At 41.1% G+C, this 21,647-nt stretch overlaps 1 protein-coding gene across 3 annotated transcripts in view; it reads right to left on the bottom strand.

The window, feature by feature from the left end:
• PAX3 (paired box 3) overlaps positions 1–21,647 on the bottom strand; it is a 98,618-nt gene that overhangs the window by 17,804 nt on the left and 59,167 nt on the right. For all 3 annotated transcript variants that reach the window (XM_082690417.1, XM_082690421.1, XM_082690418.1), the window contains exons 5-7: positions 13,446–13,651; positions 2,965–3,130; positions 1,512–1,726 (exon numbers count right to left, since the gene is read on the bottom strand). In XM_082690417.1, the coding sequence (XP_082546543.1) occupies positions 1,512–1,726; positions 2,965–3,130; positions 13,446–13,651 (587 nt within the window). The remainder of the gene's footprint in view (positions 1–1,511; positions 1,727–2,964; positions 3,131–13,445; positions 13,652–21,647) is intronic.

The following is a 21,647-nucleotide window of genomic DNA, read 5'->3' as shown; positions in this document are numbered from 1 at the left end:
TCTCAGTTATGGAGGAGGCTTCTATAAATCTACAGAAATGCTATAAATCTGTCATTTTAAAGAGGAATCTACTAACATAAGTCTATGATATTCATGCAAAATCCCATTCACACATGCCAGCACTTGGAAATTAAGTTTATTAAAGTCCTGTAGGAAGGCACGTTTATTGTTTTTCATGTTGTTATTTTTCAGCCAAGGTTTAAAGCCACCTCTTATTTCTTATCCCAGGATGTGCTATAGGAATCTATGAAACTTAATTACATTGACTGTTACAAAAAAGGATTTATGAACTTTTGCCTCGAGGCAGAAATGTTTATTTCATTGCCTTTGCTATTCATTCTTTTCAACTCCGATGGCTTTGAACTTTTCAGCTGCTCAGAGTTATCACCGTTGTGCAGAGCCCAGGACCTGCACTCCCAAGACGCAAACCACAAGTTGAAGAAAACGAAGAAGGCGAAGATATAGGAGTCGTTATTTTGGCCACCCTTTGTGCCATTAAAATCTCATTTTCTGCCTATTAGAATGCCCTCTTGGTGCTTAGGCGGCGGTGATAGTCAGTGATTAGTGTGTAATTGAGTATAATTGTCTTTTCACTTTTCATTTCTGTCATTCTGAGCTCCTCTCTGTTTTTCTAACCACCAAGAGGAAAAAGGGGGTTAAGAAAAGATAAAGCTGTTGAAACTCTCACTCTCGGCCCTGAAGAGATTCTCGATCGCAATTATAGATTGCAACCCCGTTGTGACATTTCTCCAAATTTAGTGGGCAACTATCCTCGCCACCTGGGCCAAGAGCTCTCTAATAAAATCAAGCGATCTGTATTTAAACAACTGCTAATAATGTCAACCTCAGACAGATGCCACATGGAGGAAATTTATCCAACCCTCTGACATGCAATTATCAAGGCAATTTATTAATATGATCTCTCAAGAAAGGCTCATAGTCCAATGCAAATTAGAAAAACAATTACAACATTCAAGTATCCATATATTCCCAAAGTAGCAGTAATTCTCCTAATTTGTGCATTTATAACTCATTTATCCCAGAGTTCTGGATCATCAGCCTGTCTCCCTCCACACAACCTGCTTGCTTCCTCTCCAATTGTTTTAATAAAGCGTTGGTGTTTTCCTACTAGGTGCTTTTGTTCACAACCAGATCAGCTGATCAGTTACTTTTTTTAAAAAACAAACAAACAAACAAAAAATGTGTCTACGCTTCTGACCCGAAGCTCAGAACTAGGGAGTGGACTGGATCAGTGCCTTGACAACGAGATATAAACACAGACTCTCCCTGATTACATTAAAAATCACTTGGATTGTAAGCCCAAGCTACAACTTTTGATACAGCCCGTAGGAAGGGTGGAGAGAAAGGAAACCAGAAAACTGAAATCATGTGGCTTGTATAAAGAATACATTATGGTTTAAATTTGGCAATTCATTATATGACCGCCTAGGGGAATTGACTGTTTGGTTCTGGGATACAGCAAATCGTCTGTCTGGAAACACAGGACTGACCTGAGGTGAAAGGCCATTGCCAATGGCGGGGTTCATGGGGTTGGAGGGCCCAGACGGAGGCACAAAGCTGTCTGTATAGCTGGAAAATCCATGCCGGGTGCTGGGGAGGCAGTAGGCAGAGCTGCTGTCTGGGTTCGAAGGAATAGTGCTTTGGTGTACGGTGCTCGGAGGAAGCGGCTGAGGTCTGTGAACGGTGCTGCTGGGATCCGACACGGCTGCAATGAAGAAGATTGTCAGCTCTAACACTCCTCGCAGGCTGGCAGGAAAAGTGCAGGGCCAAAGTTCGCACCCCCGAGCCGCCAGGAGTATCGGTCGCTCAGACCAAAGATGAACTTGAAACTGTGTTTCTTACCATGCACAGAGAACCACTCATTCCAAATAGAGCCGCGTCACTGCACCGAAGTGCAAGGACGTAACTTCTTTATATACTTTCAGGGCAGACTCACCCAGAACACGAATGCAGAAATCACATGAACAATGAGAACGAACCTATTTTGGGTAGCGAATATTATGAATCCGCCTAAGAACAAACCAGTGTCAGAATCGCAAGTCTCGCGTTTCGTATCAAACGCGCTTTCAAAGCACCTAAATATTCGTGTGAAATGCCTGGAATGCTATCTTTCATAATCCCAGAGAATTCAGTCTTCTCACTGATCGCATTCACCTCTCTGCGCCGTCCAACAGCGACCTGATCAAAGCTTACCTTTGCTCTAAGGCTGCTGTGGTTAGTAACTCTCACAGAACTTCAGTGAACTGCTGACAGGAGTGCAAAGGTAGAAGCAAAATTTTAACCAAAAATAAGCAAATGGCATATTTATTTAGGAAAGTTGTTTGGTTTGGTTTGGTTTTATTGTTTTGTTTTGTTTTAAAATACGGAAGCAAGGTTTCCTGGGTGGCTCAGTGGGTTTAAGCATCTGCCTTCAGCTCAGGTTGTGATCCTGGGGTCCTGGGAACAAGCCCCATGTTGGGCTCCCGGCTCAGTGGGGGGCCTGCTTCTCCCTCTCCTTTTGCCCCTCCCCCACTCGTTCTTGCTCTCTCTCAAATATTTTTAAAATAACCTAAGGGGCACCTGGGTTAAGCCTCTCCCTTCAGCTCAGGTCATGATTTCAGAGTCCTGGGATCGAGCCCTGCATCAGGAGCCTGCTTCCCCCTCACTCTCTGCCTGCCTATCTGCTTACTTGTGATCTCTCTCTCTCTCTGTCAAATAAATAAATAAAATCTTTTAAAAAATAAAATAAAATACTGAGACAGTGTTATAACATAGCTCTTCTAGGGCAATCCAGCTATATCACCGAACAATGTAGCTTTCTGAATGGGACAGGTAAACCTCCAGGACAGCCTGATATCAGGTCATTAACACCCAAACAACAGCAATGTCAGCATCGAGGAAGATCTCCCAGCAGCAGAGAAAGCAATGGGGAGTTCTATTTTATCCCCTCCACTCCCTCCGTACCTTGTGGAATAGCTGTGGGCTGGTAAGATGTCTCCGACAGCTGGTATGTCGGCAGGGTCGGCATGGCAGTGGGAGGGAACCCCCCCGGAATGAGGTGGTTGAAAGCCATCAGCTGATTGGCCCCAGCTTGCTTCCTCCATCTCGCACGGCGGTTGCTAAACCAAACCTATGGATTTAATTTAAAATTTGAGGATTTCACTGATGAAATAATAGTACATTCTTAATGAATTTTTCATGCTAAAACAGATTAAAGGCCCCTGGCTGACAGGGCAAAGAGATGCAAGAGCCCTCCATCTTCTGTGTTGTTTTGCGGAGAGAAAGGACAGTTCAGTGTCAGGGGTCAGGAAAGGGGCTTCCTGGAACTTCCATGGTCCTGCAGAGCCCCCACAAGCCCCGGGATGACCATGGGCAGGAATGGCTGAGCAGGAGTGGAAGCCACTGGAACTCTTCCTCATGGTCGCCATCACCAACACCTACACGCCTTCACCTATCACAGCACTGTAGGGAGCCTGCATGAGCTTCCTTGATCTGTACGTGACCTATGTCCTAACTGGGTCTTGCCTATCACACTAACTTTGTATTTAATATTTTATCAGTCTGTCTTTGCACTTCTATGGTCATTACAGACATAGCTCCTATATCGTCCTGTAAACTGACCAGGAGGAGAAATGGAGCCTTGTACCATCCCTTTTCAAAGTTGAGACATTGCTCTGATCTTAATGGAAATAAATGCCAAGAAATGAAAGCATTTTATCTAAGAAGATCCCTTAAATAATTAGTTTATTATTTCTTCCAACAACAGCTTTAAGCACCTATAATACTCTGTGCCAAGTACGGAGGTACATTCAGAAAAAAATGGTATAATATAATAAAATGCCTTTGGAGAATTCAAAGCCGGTGTATTTTGGTAGATAGCTGGGGAGAAATGGTGATAATGGGAGTAAGAAATGTAACTGAACATCTAAAATGTTAAGGAATTGTGATATTAGGCTTTTAACAGACCCCATCACCTTGCCCAGTTTTTACATCTGCGGCTTAAATGTGGAACTTCAGAGGATTTGAGAGAATGCTTTTATGATGTTTCTCCCAAAATTATAGAGTATTTCTACCAATTAAAGGTATCCTAATTCCTATATGGAAAGTTCGTTGAAAACTTCATAAAGATAAAACATCGTGCTTGCAATCAGAAGGATAAAGGAGTGAACCTTGCTCCCCAGTAACCTTCAGGCTTATCCTCTGGAATTCACAGAGTTCTCAAGGAAACCAAAATAAGAGCTCACGAGAGGAAGAAGCTCCATATTTGGAAATGCAGAGAATCAGGGAAAGTTTTGAGTAGAGAGAGTGTGAACTCATTTTAGAGTATGGACATGATTTCAACAAAAGGTCACTCTAGATGGAGGTGATAATGAAGTAGACCAACTTGTCTAAGGAAAGGTAAGACATGATTTCCTTATAGAACAAAATTAACAATTTTACAACTTAACTGAATTTTTCTGAAATCGTGGAAACTCTTGAAAGAGTAGAGGCAGGAATTTCTCCCTTTGGGAGCAAAAAAGCCCAGTTTAACACATACCTCGCCAAAGCATCTGCTTAACCTTTGCTAGTCACCCAAGCACTTGTCTGAAAAGGAGTCTGGTCTTCTCCAGGCACATCATATGATACTGGTAAATAAAGCTGTTTGCACTTCCTCAAAATACTAACATTTAATACTCTTTAAGTTTCCAACAGGAAAAGAAGGTAAGTCAATATTTTTCCATGTTGATGCATAATTGAGTTAGAGTTTTACTTAACTTAATAAATTGCCACCTGGGATAATAGACCCCTGAACAAGCCAGCACTCCATTTCAGGTCTGCAGCAACTGTGTTTGCTCACTGTGAATCTGAGTGTCTGTAACCAGGTCACGCCCATGTGTCTGGAACAAGCTGTTTTGGGATGAGGATGTGGAGGGTAGTAAATGGGCTGCTTCCATGCCTGGAGTGTGCTGTGTTGTATCACACACCATGGTCATAGTTTACACTAAAAACCTTGAGATTAATCAATCACCCCCAGCTCAGAGGTAGCAGTCTTCGACACTGATCTCAACCAACCTATATCCAGGGCATCTCCTGCTTTCGGCTGGGAAGAGCCTTGAATTTCCCAGAGTTTCGATGTGATTTCATTCATTCAGACTTACCAGCCTCGATTCTACTGGTGAGATCCTTTAGGAAGAACCCAGAGCTCACACTTCCATCGTTTAAATAACATGCCTCGAATCTCTTTGGGCCAACTTCCTCCTGTAACCCTTAGATAAGTAAACCAGGTTTGATCTACCCAGTGGATGGTTATGCCTGATCACCTTCATTGATCTCAACCTACTGTTGATCCGAGATCATTCTCACTCCTCCATAACTCAATTTTTTTTTTTATATCAGACATGTCTTTGCTCAAGTAATAGATTGGAAGAAACATCATAACTTTCTATAGATAGCTTCCAATATCCAAGAGACTGGGGATGTAAGGTGTTGGGGGTTTTCTTTTCATTTTTCCAAAATAATCCAAATACTGAAGACACTGAGTAAACCCACCAGCAATTGCAGTGGAAAGTTCTCACATTTACAATACAATATCGATTATGCCTACAAGAAAAGCTGAAGAGAAATAGTTGAGAAACAAATCTTTACTAAAAAACAAACTTTCAACAGGAGGTTCAAGAGTCTGCCAGTGGAAGGAATTCAACTGATGTTTAAATTTAGGCTAAATAAATCCAGAGGGCTATTTAGTCCTGAAAGAACCAGAGACTCCCGAGGAGTGAAGACTCTTCTTCCTGTCACTGGGCATTTAAGCAGACTTTTTATCATCCTGCCTTGTCAGCCTTCTGCATCTCCTAAAACCAGCTGTGTCTGCCAAAAGTAGCATTGAAGATAGATACATACATACATATACGCACTGAAGCTACAAATCAGAAAGAGGTCCTTGCCTTCTTTATAATTTGAAACTCATAAAAGACATATCTGCTATTTTTAAAAGGAAAAGGGTGCCCTTGAAATAACCTCCGTTTTAACCATCTAAACTGACCAAGCACAGTGATCCTGGGATACTGCTATGACCCTGTCTTTACTTGAAAGACCTTCCCTTTAGTACCCAGAGGTCTTTGATAACTCAATATTGTTTCACTAATTCCTAACAATCAGTAATAGTCTACTAAATGAGCTGCTTGAGTGTGTAACACCAAAGAAGTTCATCTAAACTGGGTGGAAGGCATTATAACTCAGTTGTTACAACTACCAGAAACTTCTCTTTGGTTTCAAAAGAGTAGCAATGGCCACAGAAACAAACTGGCCTTGATGTTCTAAAGGAGAGTATGAGTGTTCTGCCAATGTCTTAGCCAGTAGGGCAGAAAGAGCAAGTTTTACAAAGTTCGCTATCACCTGTTAAATGTAATTCTAGGACCTATAATTCAATGTAATCCCACCCTTCCCATACATAACCTGGCCTTCCACACTACAGTTAACACGGTTAACAAGCAGGGCAAGAGGCAGATGTTGGTCGATAACTACTATTACCTACAGTTAAATGCTGATAATTGCCTATATACCACACGATGTCAAAAGCCTCCCACAAAGCAAGTTTTTAACTTTAATTGATAAACTGCAACCTGGTTCATTTTCACCTGCCCCTGGATATCTCCCTACTCATCTGTCTCTTTGCAGAGCCCTTCCACAAAGCTGTACTCGTGCTTTTTGGAAATGATCTTCAGACCCATTTCTGAAGTAATATAATATCCAATAAATTTTCAAAGCAAAATTTCAATGGAAAGATCCTCATGATATCACGATAACTAGGGGAAAAGGATAAGACTCACAAAAAATAATAATAACAAGGTTTTCATCATTTTTTCTCTTCTTGGGTCAAAAAAGTAACCAATGTGTTCAGACTCTCAAAAATATGAGTTGGGGAAAACTTTGTACTTGATTTAAGATTTATTTATTTGAGAGAGAGAATTCATGAACGGGGGGGACAGGGCAGAGGAAGAGGAGGAGAGAATCTCAAGCAGACTCCTCCCTGCTGAGCACGGACCCGACATGCGGCTCAATCTCAGGACTCTGGGATCACCACCCGAGCCAAAACCAAGAATTAGACATTTAACCAACTGAGCCACCTGGTGCCCTGAAAACTTTGTACTTCCAACAATGTAGTAATACTTTTTATTCACATAGATGAAATGCAGCCCAGGCAAAAGTTGACTCCCAGGCCCCCCACTTTGCTAACTCTGTGACCTTGAACAAATTGTTTACTACTTAGGGGACTCTGCTTTCTTATCTACTAAATGGGAGGAATAAAAACTTCACAAGAGGGACGCCTGGATGGCTCAATTGGTTAGCAGCTGCCTTCGGCTCAGGTCATGATCCCATCGTCCTGGGATCGAGTCCCACATCCGGCTCCTTGCTCGGCAGGGAGCCTGCTTCTCTCTCTGCCTCTGCCTGCCATTCTGTCTGCCTGTGCTCGCTCTCTTGCCCTCTCTCTCTCTCTGATGAATAAATAAAATCTTTAAAAATAAAAAAAAAAAACTTCACAAGATTGTTGTGACAATTAAATGAGACAATGCGATCAAAGCCCTCAGAAGAACACCGAAGAGATATAGAGTGTTCAATAAATGGTAGCTACTGATTATGAAGGTCACGTTGCCATCTCTGTCTTAGCCATCCAAGAACTAAAGCTTCGCTTTGTTTTCTTAGCTCTGTGGTCTATAGCCAAAGCCTTTTGTGCCCATGAACAAACAGGAAAGTGCCCGCATAACACCTCAAATAAATTCAAAGCCAGTTTGGCTTGAATGGAAACTTAGGTCAAATTTGCTTCCAAGTTTCATGGATTAGTGCTAATTGTCCCATGGTGTAAGCCTAATTTTGCCCATCGAGAAATTACTGGTTCCCACTTTTGGTGTGGTCCCCAAAGGTGATCTGACCTGCATTAGTCCAGATGGGTTGTTTCAAATGCAACTTGAAAAATGGAGAGAGAATGAAATGCTTAATGCTCAGAAAGAGAATTCACAAGATTTAAAATGTCTGATTAGGGGCATCTGGGTGGCTCAGTCGGTTAAGTGTCCAGCTCTTGATTTCGGCTCAGGTCATGATCTCAGGGTCACAGGACTGAGCCCTGCATCAGGTTCCCTGCTCAGTGGGGAGTCTGCTTCCCCTCTCCCGCTGCCCCCCCTCACTCATGCTGTCTCTCTCTCATGCACTCTCTCTCTCTCTAAAATAAATAAATAAATATTTTTAAAAAAATAAAATAAAATGCTTGATAAACACTAGATTCAGTAATGTCTAATGTGACGATGCCCAATGCCCAACATAGTACTTTCCAAGTAGGTAAACTCAGGACCAGCTGCTTATCCCTGGGCCTTCTCATTCACTCTATATCCCGTCTCTTTCCACATCACACTCTCTCAGCCTTTCTATCATTGCTGCTCTCCAGCTCAGACCGCTGTACAAGGAGCAAGTTGGGGAGAGAACACATAAGGTTGATGAGGAGAAGCTCCATGCTTCCAGGAATGTCCAAGCGTGGCACACAGGCACACTCAACTGCAGCTTCATTCATTCCCAACAGCAAACTCCAGGAGCAAATTTCAGGATGATCGTATTTTTGCATCATTAAGGAATTCAGGGCCAAATATTCCATACCTATCTTCACTTCTAAACTATACAGATCTGTTGGATGACTTTAAATCCCCACTGGATCAAAAACACAAGAAACAAGTGCTGGTGAGGATGTGGAGGAAAAGGAACCCACGTGTACTGTTGGTGGGAATGCAAACTGGTGCAGCCACTATGCAGAGCAGTACGGAGAGTCCTCAAAAAATTAAAAATTGAACTCCCATACGACCTAGTAATTCCACTACTGGATATTTTCCCAAAGAATATGAAAACACTAATTTGGAAAGATATATGCACCCTTATGCTTATTGCAACGTTATTTACCATAGCAAAATTATGCAAACAGCACAAATGTCCTTCCATAGATGGATAAAGAAGATGGAGCAAATATATACAATGGACTATCAGCGCTAAAAGAAAAATGGACTCTTGCCATCTGCAACAACATGGAGGGACCCAGAGAATGTAATGCCAAGTGAAATAAGTCAGAGAAAGACAAATGCCATATGATTTCACTCATATGTGGAATTTGAGAAATAAAAAACAAAACAAAGAGAAAAGCCAAAAACACAAACTCTTAACTATGGAGAACTGACGGTTACCAGAAGAAAGGCGGGTGCAAGGATGCGTGAAATAGGTGATGGGAACGGAGAGGACTCTTATCGTGATGAGCGCTGGATAATACGTAGGATTTTTGAATCACTCTCTTGTACACCTGAAACTAATAAATCATTGCATGTTCACTGTACTGGAATTGAAAATAATCAATCCGTCCCTACTGGGCTTCTGTGAGAACCTCCAATTACTGATGATAAGTCATGCACCTAGTTATTTTTAATTGGGAATAGGAAAGGGGGCCGTAGTATTTGAGAAAATGACAAAACCAGGGATACCCCCCCCCCCGTTAACGCTTATGTACACACACACACACACACACACAGAAGCAGAGGCAAAGGCACAAAATTGTGTGTACAAATCTCAAGACTCCTCTTGAAGTCCATCCATGATTATCCTGGTCATCTGTAAACCCAGACTGAGATCATCTGATCTAACCTATCCCATATTTTAAAATTAAAAGGAAAAACAATCTGAAACCAGCAAGATTATAGCAGAGTTAAGTGACTTCCTTAGCAGAACGCATTTGGCAAGCTGAAACCAAAACCCCCATCTTCTGACTCCTGCTTCAATACTGTTTCCTCAAACAGCTTCCTCTGCTCTCTCTCATTATCCTGGGGATAAAAGAGGGCTACCTCCCTACTTTGTGGAGCTCTTAGGTGGAATATTTACTAAAACTGTGGCACATCATAAATAGTTGCATTCTTCCCCACGAAACTTTGAGGCTTGCCATTATTTGCATAATAATACCCAGGAGGTGAATTAGGCAAATTAGTCTTTGGTGTACAATAATTGTGTCCTCAGATTTGGCTGTGATAAACACAACAGAGCTACTGGCTAAACAAATATTTAGGAAATACTGACAAAGGCCTAAGTTATTATATTAGTGCCATCTCTACCCAGAAGACTTTAGAAATATTTTACTCAGGGGAAAAAAAATATATAGAATGTAGACCTGTTTGAGGGTTTTTTTCCACTGGGTGTTTGGTTTTCCCAGGTGCCCCAAATTAAACTAACTCACACTTTCTGGCTATCACTCAAATGGAGCTGACGTTGCTACTGCTTTCCCAGATCCTTCTAAAAACTAAAGGATTTTGTTCTGGCATTTTAATCAGTGATTAACTACTCCTTCTTTTTCCTGCTGTGTTAAGTAAAAGATCCATATGCCGGGTGTTGTAGGGAATTTGTTAGGCCGTAGATCATAGCTGTGGTGCAGGACATGATGTGTCTCAAGGGAACTAATGAAGCCATAAGGAATGTAAAGAGTCATCGGGTTAAAGCCACATTAGGACAGCTGTTAGGTTAATGAGGGCCCTGCTTTGGAGAGGAGGTCACTGTATAGAAAAATATGAACCACTTTTTATTGGTTTGATCCCATGTCCTCTGTAAGTTAATGGGCCTTTCTTATTCTCCTCGGACATTCATTGAGCCAGATGTGAATGCTGGGCACTGCACAAGCCGCATGGGTTTGAGATTTAGTCTGTCCCCCATCTTTGTTTTTGGCAAAAGCAGGTATGACGGACAACACAGAACCTTTTCAGTTTTCCATCACTCTCTTTGTTTGATTTCTTTAAAATCAATGTTTATTTTTTTTTTACTCTAAGTGCAGAGCTGATCTCCTATCTGTCTGAAGGATGGACTCGGGATGTGGGCTTGGCCAGACAAAGAATATAGGGATCAAATCCTGGAATGCAATGGGCGCTTTATAATGGTTTGCTGGAAGAATGGAGAGTGTGAACAGATCTAACTTCGGATTTAAGCCAGGTGTCCACAGAACTGTAATAAAAGCAATTAGATTTGATATATACAATATTTATAACATTGTTATAGATCATATCGTGATTCATATACCACATATGGTATTCTATCATACCATATTTATGTATGTAAGTTATCATAATCTGTGGTTAGTGGTGGTCATTTCTGGAGAGGCACACCGTATCCCAATGTAACAGGTAGATAGAGTCAATAGTCCCCGCTGTAAAACATCTGTACTGTAAGGCTCCACGCATCTGTGACTCCATTCTTTGCTCACCCTTCCACCCACTTCCAGCTTACCCAACCTGTTGCCTACTTTCCACCTTTTGCCACTGCCCTTTCTTTCTATTCCCATAGCCCCTAACCCACTCATGCCCACAGCCTCCACTGCCCTTCACATCAACTGTGAGAGCCCTTGCCTGAAACCCAAGCCCACCACAGGATGTCCTCAGCCTAGGTTTCCAACCATATTCCTCCCACCACACTACTTCTTCCTACCCTCCAACCAAACTGAACTAGTCCCTATTCCTTTGACACAAGCAAAAATGAAGGATCACCAGGTATGTGACTCACATGCATCCAACTCCCTGTGCTTTTGCCCACAGTATTCCCTCTTACTAATACACTCTCCCCACCCTCCCTGTCCAGAGAATTTCTATTTAGCTTCAAAGGTTCATCTTAAATCTGCCTTCTGTGTGAGCTTCTCTTGTTATCCAGCAAGATCTCATTCTTTCCTCTTCTCAACTCCCACTGCACATTGTTTCTCTCTTAGGTTACTTATCATAACTGGCTTTTTAAACTATCTGTGTTTACCTCACTAACTCATTAATACTAGACTGGAGCTCCTTGGGAGACTTGCCTTAATGTATCTTAGCTTTCCTTCACTTTCTTACCTCTACGGTGATGTATGGCAAGTCAGGTTGAATAAGACAATCACTCTGACTAGGCTCTGTACCCTGGGAGAGGCTATTTCTGTAAAAGCCTAGAATAGGAGAGGTAGAGAGCTGCATAGAAGAAAGGAATGATCAATCTAGAAACCATATCAACCGATCGGTTTACCTCTGAGTCTCCAGGCTCGCTTTGACGATGAAAGTCAAGTAGCTGGAAAGAACACATTTCTAGATAAAGCGGCTTAACTTGAGGAGTTTCAGGATACCCTAAGACATTTTTCAGCCTTCAAACAGTGTTTTACTATCTTCATTAATGCTGAAAATGTTACTCTATCAATTGAAAGTTATTAAACCAACGAAGTCTTTCCAGAGAGTTCAGAGTCGTTCTAAGAGGTCAGAAGATCCTTCAAACCATTCCTAAAATAATAGTTATTTGAAATGTTTCAGGACGATAACAGCCTTAGAAGGAATTTTTCTTTATACACCTTTGCCCATCCTCATAATTGAAAAGCCATCAAGAGCAAGTATATAGAATCCAACTACATCTATCACTAACTAGTTTTAGGACTGTGGGTGCTCACTTCAATAGTCTGACAAAAAAACGGGGGGTAAATAACAGTATCACCCTACAGTTCTAGTGACGAGGAGATGGGTTAATTCCCATAAAGCACTTAGAACAGTGCTTGGCACAAGAGGACCACTCGCATTTGCTTGCTTTGCCTGAAGTCCATATAGTGCCCTGTGTGTAACAAGGACTCACGAAATGGGGAGTGACCAACAGGAACTGACACACTTATATCGGACATAATTGTTTTCTCCTATTAATGATAACCAAAGGCTAAACTAAGAATGCACATTTTCTTAAGTAACAAAAAACAAAACAAAACAAAACAAAACAAAACAAAAAACCCTAAGAATGTAAAGCAAACAAATAGGTCATTTTAAAATTGATCCACATAAAATACTTGTATCCAACAGCATGACAGAAAAGGAGCCAAACATACTGATCACATTGATAAATTTAATTAGACTTACCAACCTCTTAAGTGAGAAAAAAAAATAATTGTCTGACTGGTTAGCAAAGTAAAATACTGCTTGATACAATAGACGTACCTAAAAACAAAAGAAATTCGGTGGGGGTGGGTGTGATCAGGCAAATACAAATAAAAACTAAAAAGAGGTCAGGATAGTGCCATCAGGACAAGGCAAAAGACAAAGAAAAGACACTAGAGAAAATGTGGTGGAAACTTTATGCTACTAAAGGCTACAATTCACAATGAAATGCCATTCCTAACGTATTTATTCTCTGGGTTTAAAATCTGCTTTAGAGATGCCTGGGTGGTTCAGTGGGTTAAATGTCTGTGTCTGCTCAAGTCATGATCTCAGGGTCCTGGATCGAACCCCACATCCAGCTCCCTGCTCAGCGGGGAGCCTGCTTCTTCTTCACCCTCTTCCTCCTCCCCTTGCTCATGCTCGCTCTCTCAAATAAATAAAATCTTAAATAAAGTAAAATCTGCTTGAGATGAGAAGACACTACTTTGCTTCCTGTCCAGATTTAATCAGGGCATGGATGTTTAGAGTCAGTACCTGAACTCGAGCCTCGGTGAGCTTTGCCCTCTGTGCCAGTTCCTCCCTGGTATAAATATCAGGGTAGTGGGTTCTCTCAAAAGCTCGTTCCAGTTCTTCAAGCTGTTCTGCTGTGAAAGTTGTTCGGCTCCTGCGCTGTTTTCTCTTTAGTGGCAAATCTGGTTCGGAGTCAATGTCGGAGCCTTCATCTGACTGGGGTGCTGAGGCTAAGTGCACGGGAGAGGAAAAGTGGTAAAACAGGAGTCAAAAAACAAGTTTGACCAAGATTGAATGATTCAAATCCTGAAGTACATCCCCAATGTCTTTGCACAGACACCAAGCCCCTCTGTGCAGTATTGCATTATTAAATGATATTTAATCTCTTCCCCTATTTTGTCTCCAAGCCCCCAAGGCAGAAATCATTGTTCTTTGCATCTGTCACCTAGGTCCATTACGAGATCTTAGAAAACAGGGACAGACATGATTCCATTTTTATGGCCCTCGTGCTTAGCACTTGTGTTTGATGAATGAATCAAATTTAGTGTGGTTCCAAATAAACTTTTGCCACCTTTTACAGGAGAAAATCCATTAACAAATGTGACTTTTTTTTAATTCCAAAATTGACCTAATATCTAAAAAGTCAATAATAGTAAAGTGTTGCAGGATTCCTCCAGATTTATAGACTCTACTCCCATAAGAGAAATCATATTTAAATTCATGATCTTATTACCACATATTGAGACGTTGTCACTGTGAACCTCAAGAACAGACTCGAGAAAAGGCAGGCATAGTCTAGCAAACTGTCCCTAAACCGAAGGTCAGAGTCTGGGTCTCTGCTGAATGGTGAGCAGTTGCCCAGAACTGCTGCTTAATTTGAGGAACACAGTGCAAAATAAAAATGCAAGTTCCTGTGTTCAAAAATTATTGCAAATTTTGGGATGGCCACACACAGCGTAAAAACCAAACACAGAGCCCTTCTAAGCACGGGCTGTGGGTAGAGGACTACATAGGTCACATGTCCCAGAAACCAGCCCTGCTGCAGGCCCCTCCCCAGCAAAGTTTGAATTTGCCTGCATCAGGGAAGGAGGTCCTGCGTATCAGTGGGTGAGTATCTACAGACAAGAAGGAGGGACTGGGAAATTAGTTAGGAATTTACACTGGTGATACAATATGGCTCCTATGAGTTCCTTCAGTAACTGAGTACCTGTCAATCTTAGAAGGTTCTGAGGTTTGAGCACATAGCAGACACAGGGCACTGGGCAGGAAAGCAGCCCTCTCCCAGAGGCCCTGGACATCAGGGCAGTAGCCGAGGGCCATCAGAGAGCTCTCGGGCACCTACTCTGAGCAGAACTCAGGAGCCCGGCCAGCCATGCTCCTAAGCATATCCAAATACACTCTGAAAACTCCCCAGACAACTAGAGGATCCTCCGGGGAAGGGGCTGAAATGTGCTGTTGGCAAATGGGGAAGGAAGTCCAGAAAATTGTATATTATTAATGTCATTGTCAAGGTAAAACTCCTTTGCACTCTCAGGCTGTAGGACCTGGGGAAATCCAGGTGCTACCAGAAGCAATGTCAAAATGCAGTATTTCCTACACTCCTCATTCTCTTTTATTTAAACTCAAACTCAACTCTGCCCTACAGAAATCTAAAATTTCGTTCTATTTCAGTATATTATAGTATAAGCTGCCCAAAGGGGTGTACATCCAAAATAACCCATAAATAGAATTCTAAGTTCTTTTAATATTTAAAACTTTACAATTTATTCACATTCAAACTGTAAAATTAAGAGAGTAAATTAATAATCTATATGACAAATTAAAGAAAAACAAGTGCTTATAGATAAAAGTGAAAGGGAACTATGATATACAGTACATCTACTGTACATTAACCATTATGCTTGGTGTTTCAATTATGTTGCCTAATTTGATATAAAATGGTCTAATTTGATATAAATCTTATTTTAGGATACTTAAAAAATGAAACTAGACTTGCTTTAAGTGTGGGAATATTTTAAAGGAAAACTAACATGCTGAGAAATGTGCATTGCATTATAAACTTCAAAAGCTCACAATACAACTTACATGTGTTTGTGTTTGATAAATGTGAGTCAAATTAAGAAAGCAGTAATTTGCACATCACTGTAGAACAGTGGATCTTGAACATTTAGAGCATCAGAACCATCTGAAGAGCTTATTAAAACACAGACTGCTGCCCCCCCCCCCAATTTCTACAGTTTCTATAGTTTTGGGGGGGGGGGTGGATGCCAAGTCTGCTGGTCCTAAATGATCCTGAGAACTACCTCTATAGGATAATCCATATTATTATTTTCTCTCCCAAAATTCCCAAGTACTTAAAAAATTTCCTGCTGTAACTTATCAAAACAATGGTTCCACATACATATTTTTAAATTTTAAATAGTATACTTCCCAGATTATTCATTCCCTTAAGATAATAAATCACCATAAAATGCTTCCCTTCCCTGCCCCCAGTTTCTGTTGCCCGGACTTTTCTATCTTCTGTGAATTCAGGTGAAAAGCCCAATAACATTTAAGGACTGACCCAAAGCTTCCTTTGCCTGTGAGAACCTTAAATCTTTGGTTACACTTTCTCTTACTATGATCCCATTAGGATAATAGTATGTGGAAATTTTCATGTTTCCTCTGGGAGTCACAAAGGTTATTAAATCCTCCCAAGTAAATATGATGTGCCATGCACTGTCAGGTCAATTAATCAAAATCGTCTCAGTTTCTGAAGAAAGGGGGCTCCTGAAATGTACAAGTACCAGTGAGAGTTAATTCTGAGGGTCAAGACCACCATGTTTCACCTTAACAACATCCCCCACAATGTAAGCTTAGTGAGTTCAAGGCCTTTCTCTGTCTTGTTCCCTGCTGGACACCTTGGAACATAGTAGGTGTTTAATAAACACAATTGACAGGATGGAAATGCCTGGTAGAATTTAAGATTTTAAGTATTTAAGAATTTAAGAATTTAACTGATTTCTCTGCCCCTATTTTACACCTTACATGGAAATTCTGCCCTTCTGAGTCTCCCAACAACTACTGAAATGAGATTTGGGAGTCTATAAATCCTCAAAAAATTTTCAGGAAGATTTTGCAAGTATTTGCATACCTGAATATTTCTGGGAAATAATTATCAACTTTTTCAGAAGATTGTGATTTAAAAAAAAAAAAAATGAAGAATCACCAACAGCTAATGATTAAAAAGACTTAGAATGTCTGGGAGTTCAATAGGACAGCCTTCGCCACCCAAAATAAAAAATTTTTTAACAAGCTAACAAATCACTACTTGTATTTCTAGACTGTTATGCAAAAGCGACAGTTGCACCTCCCTAAGAAAACTTCCATAAAGCATCATTTCAAAAGACACTGAGGAAATGACTCGCCTGACTTTTCTGCTGGAAATTTATCTGAACCAACTGATCCTTCTTGGCAATATGAAGCCACCATTGCACAAGTGATTTCTGACCTTCCTCCATCTTTACACCCCAAAAGGATGTGGGCTTTAAAATATGTTAAGTCAGCGACCCAAGATTAATCTATGAGCTAGGAACTACTACCTATTTCTAAAGATGGAAATACTACTTTTTTTTTTAATGTCACTCAATAGAAATAAGATTTACAGAGAACATGATAATGTCATGAACTTGAATCATTCTATTTTTATCAAAAATAAACCTGATACTTACATTCCATTATAATAGTACAAAAAAATCATTTTGTTGAAGTCCATCTATTTTACATATTCAACATTAGATCCTTGATACAAAGCACCTCATTTGCTAAATATTACATCAAAGTAAAAAAACAAGATTTTTTTTTCCAGACAGCTCCACAGAAATAAATTATATTTGTCTCTGCACAGAATAGCTAATGTTCTGACTTGGACATTGCAAGCACCACCAGCAAGACAGTTATCTAAATGAGTTCATAGATTGTGAGGATACAGCAACAAGATCAAATATGATCTCTTCGGTAAAATCTCTTTGGATTATTTCTACTGTCCGGCCCTAGTATTAAGGGGAGATTTTCAATTACATTTAAGTTACTCAAAATAAAAATTCTACACATGCCTTCACAAAGTTTGCTTTATTATTCATTAAATAGAGATATTGTTCCCCAATTTGAAATACCAAAATAGGGCTCATAAGAAATCCATATATTTAACATATAATATATGTTGAATTTAAACTTTTAAAAAATTTTTTAATCCATGTTAACATATAACACACAGCTTTTTAAGTGAAGATTGTATTGCTTTAAATTGAATGATTCTCAGATTTTATCCCAATCCATATTCTTATCAGATTTTTAAAGTTTTTACTCTATTTTCAAAACTTCCTCACCATCCATTCTCTGACTTAGACATTCATGTAACTCGATGTCTCCAATGAACCTGGAGCAAACCTTTCCAAGAAGATGAGGATTTCTCCCTCTTCCCAATGTAACTACACAAAAATCCTGTGAAATAAATATGCTATTCTACAGAAGAAGGAAATTGAGACTTAGAGACATTGTTCAAATCACACGACTAGGGAAGCTAGGATTTGACCCTGGTGTATGGGTGTATGCTTCAGAAGATATACTTTCTCTCTTCTAGCCTGGTATGTTCCAAATAGGTGCTGCTGAGTTTCTTTCTCTCTCTCTCTCTCTCTCTCTCTCTCACACACACACACACACAACAAAGAATCCTTCTAAAGAGGAGTACCAGAAACAAATCCAAACAGGAATTTCAATGCAAATTATTCAGCTGATTGCCACCTACCCCTCCCATTTGCCCCAGGTTTTCAAAAACGTCCTAGAATCAAATAAAATTTATGAAAACACAACAGTTTGATTAATCTTATACACCAAATCAAACAATTTTCTAATTGAATTTAATTCAAGTCAACAAACATGGAACTCTTTGCATCTTCAAGTATAGTTGTTAAATAAGGATAAACCTCTAAGAAATGGATCAGTTTGCCAAGACACTGAATGAATTTATTTAAGAAAACAAAATAGTCAGTGTGACCATTTGCAGTAGCTCTTAAGAATCATCACCAACTCCTGGTCCTAATCATAACCGACTCCTGGTCCTAAGATCCTAGGTCCATCTAGAACATATGACTACTAATCACAAGCAGTTGAACTGATTCCTCATTTTATATCTTTACTACATCCTTCCTTTTTTGTTATTAAAAGCATGTTAGTGAAAGGATCTCAAGTGCTGTAAAGTAACCTCAAACTATTATCAAACAAAAGTGTGAGAATAAATAACTCGAAATCTGTTGGCATATTCACAAGTTATTCAGCAGATGCCCCAGAGTGATCACAGGAAAATACTGTCTCTTTCCAGGTACCTCAATGATTCAGCTCTGTGTTTTGTAAGAAAGTACATTTCTTCCTTTCTATATCAAGCTAATTATAGGTCTTAGGAAACAAATTTTTAGTTACCCCAATAATTTAATATTAAGATTAACCTTGGGGAAGTAGACAGGATCAATTTAAAAAATAAAAATTAAAGAAAAAAGATCAAGCATAGATAACAATCGTACCCCACAGGATTACAAATTCTTCCTTCAGAAACAAATCAAACGGGGAGGAGAAGGCAGAAGTATTACCACCAGCGGACCAACCATGAAGTTTAATTAAAGAAGGAATTACAGAATTAGAGAGTATGTCTTTGTCCGTTAACCCCTTGTGAACTCTTCTGTAGCCTGAAGAAATATTTCATCCTAGTTAACGCTATTATACATGAGATCTTACCTCAATTTTATAGGGATTTAGTCACGTGGAATTCTATAATTATTGGTTTCCAGACCAGTATAATTCAGAGATGGGAGACAGGCAAAAAATGGAGAAACAAAATAATTCACAAGCATGAATTTGGCACACTGTCTTTCTTCTCAGCAAGACCTTTCATTTGAATAATTAAAGAATCAAAACATGACAACCATTTAAACTCTATGTTTGTCCCAGATATAATACAATGCAATTTACAGACACAGAGGAGGTGGGGGGGGTCTCTCTCTGCAGGCTCTGAGGCTGACGTCCGTCCTTAGTCATCGGTCATTTACTAGAAGATAACCCCAGACCAAATCAGATGGTCCTTCCATCTCTATTAATCTTGGCAAGCTAGACCTGGTAGCTTCGGTACTTAAAGCTGTGTCTCACCGATTCAAAAAATAATCATAAAATAAAAATGGGAATCACGCCTTAGCGCCCCCTGAAATCATTTCCTCCACAATCTGAAGGTTTTAGGGTATCTGGCAGGTATGTTCCACAAAATCTTTAATAGGTCAACTCGAAGTTTGGTGCACCTGCTCGGCTAATTGCAGAACGTCTCCTGTGTTTGTGAGTTTTACTGTCCAACGTGAAGGGGGCCATGGGACAGCTAACTGTTTTCTGATGTGAAGTGGCCCTTTTACACCGAGAGAGATGTGAATGACCTCTCTCCTGTTTACTCGGGTGAAAGCCAGGAGGAGTGAGGCAAGACTGATATTCCCTCACAGGCCCAGAGTAAATGACAAATGACATTTTCCCTTTGTGATCTTTGGGATTTTTGTTGACTTATTTGGAGGCTTTTGTTGGATCCCAAGAAATGGCCTGTGGCTGAGGCCTATTCTACCGATTTCCACGCTCCATCTGTGGAATCCATCAACGGAGCATTTACCCTCATTCAGGGCTCTGACACCTGCCTGGCAGGGAGCAGCAGACACAAAGAAAGCCGGGAGTGGATGAGAAAGGGGAGGTTGGTTTTCTTTTTTTTTTTTTTTTTTTTCTCCCTAAAGAAGGGGGGTAGGGGGAGAGGTTGAAATGGATGCACAGTAGGGGTTAATCCAAGCCAGTTGAGAGACTTCAGCACCTGGAATCTTCTCTTCCACATTAATTCACAAGCTGAGAAGTAATCGTCGACATGATTTTTTTTTTTAAGTGTGTTTCAACTGTATAGATGTCAAGAAAAGGAAAGATAGACACCTCTGAAAGGAACAAACGCACGATTTAGGACAGAATCCAAAGGTAGATCTAGAAAGTGTGTGGACTTAACACACTTATCAAGCCTTAAAGCCAACTTCCCAGAATTCCTAACTCACAGCTAGGATTTGAGGAGCTGGTCGTGAGTCACAAACTAGGAGAGATGGTTTATAACCTTATCAGTGGTCCATGGGGGGCCCGGGGGGGGGGGGGGTCCTTGTTCCCATGGCCTCTAGGACATCTCCAAATGTGCCAGCCAGAATCTTTAACAAGTACCCAAACAAAACAAGGTAGGACCATCTAGGGCAAGAATATTTGTGGGTTTTCCGGCAGAAAGGTTCTTTTCAGAACCCGAAATCTCATTAGGAGCCTCCAGCCCTCTCCGCGCTCCTGCTCCTGCCCCGGAGGTCCCCACTTGCGGGGCTGGAGCAAAGGAACGCTCTTCCCCTCCCCTCTGACCCAAGTCCTTCCCTCGGAAGCCGCCTTCGCCCAGCACGGGGTCATTAGAAGGAAAATAAGCTCCTGCCAGGTTGGTGCTAATCAAAATAGCACAAATAAACCCTGACACTCAACAACTCCCCGAGTGCCTGCTGCCCTGGGAGGAGAGTACAGATTGGTTATGAATATGGCGGGCGCGGGGGCGGCCGGAAGCCCGCGTGTGCTGCGCGCCCGCCCGCCGGAGATGGCAAGTGCGCCACACGGGCCCGTTGGGTGTTTATTTAAGATAAGGGCTGACAAGCTGAGCAGGCAGACTCGGCCAAGCTGCCTCCGAGGCCTGGAGCGGCACGGCCCCCAAGACCCCCCCACCCAGAGCCTAAGGTCCCAATAACTTTGAATTTCAGGTGCGAGCTGGATCCCTCCCCACGTTACACTGAGAAACCTTTCTTGGGGTGGAGTGGGGTCCCAGCATCCATCACCTGACCAGGCATCCCTGAAAAGGCCCCCTTTGTAACAAGGAAGCTGGAAAGAAAGCCTTGCTTTCCTTTCGTTCATCACAGCCCTGCTAGTGATGATTGTTAGTTTAAAACACAACAACAACTACTACATTTAAGTAAAAACTTGCTCGTGCCCCTTCTCTTCCCCTGACAGAGCAGCGACCAAACTCAGTGTTTCAGCACTTCTTGCAAAGGCTTGGCGGGAAGGAGGAATCACTACTTTTTCAGAGACCCTGAGGCTGTCCCCAAAGAACTCAGAGGCTTCTAGAGCCCTTTAAGACCTGCGTGTGACAAGAACGGCTTTTACAAAATG

Source organism: Mustela nivalis (genome assembly GCF_964662115.1).
Source record: "Mustela nivalis genome assembly, chromosome: 11".
Taxonomy (NCBI): Eukaryota; Metazoa; Chordata; class Mammalia; order Carnivora; family Mustelidae; genus Mustela; species Mustela nivalis.
The sequence above is the reverse complement of the archived record's forward strand: the minus strand, read 5'-3'. Positions and strand labels throughout refer to the sequence as shown.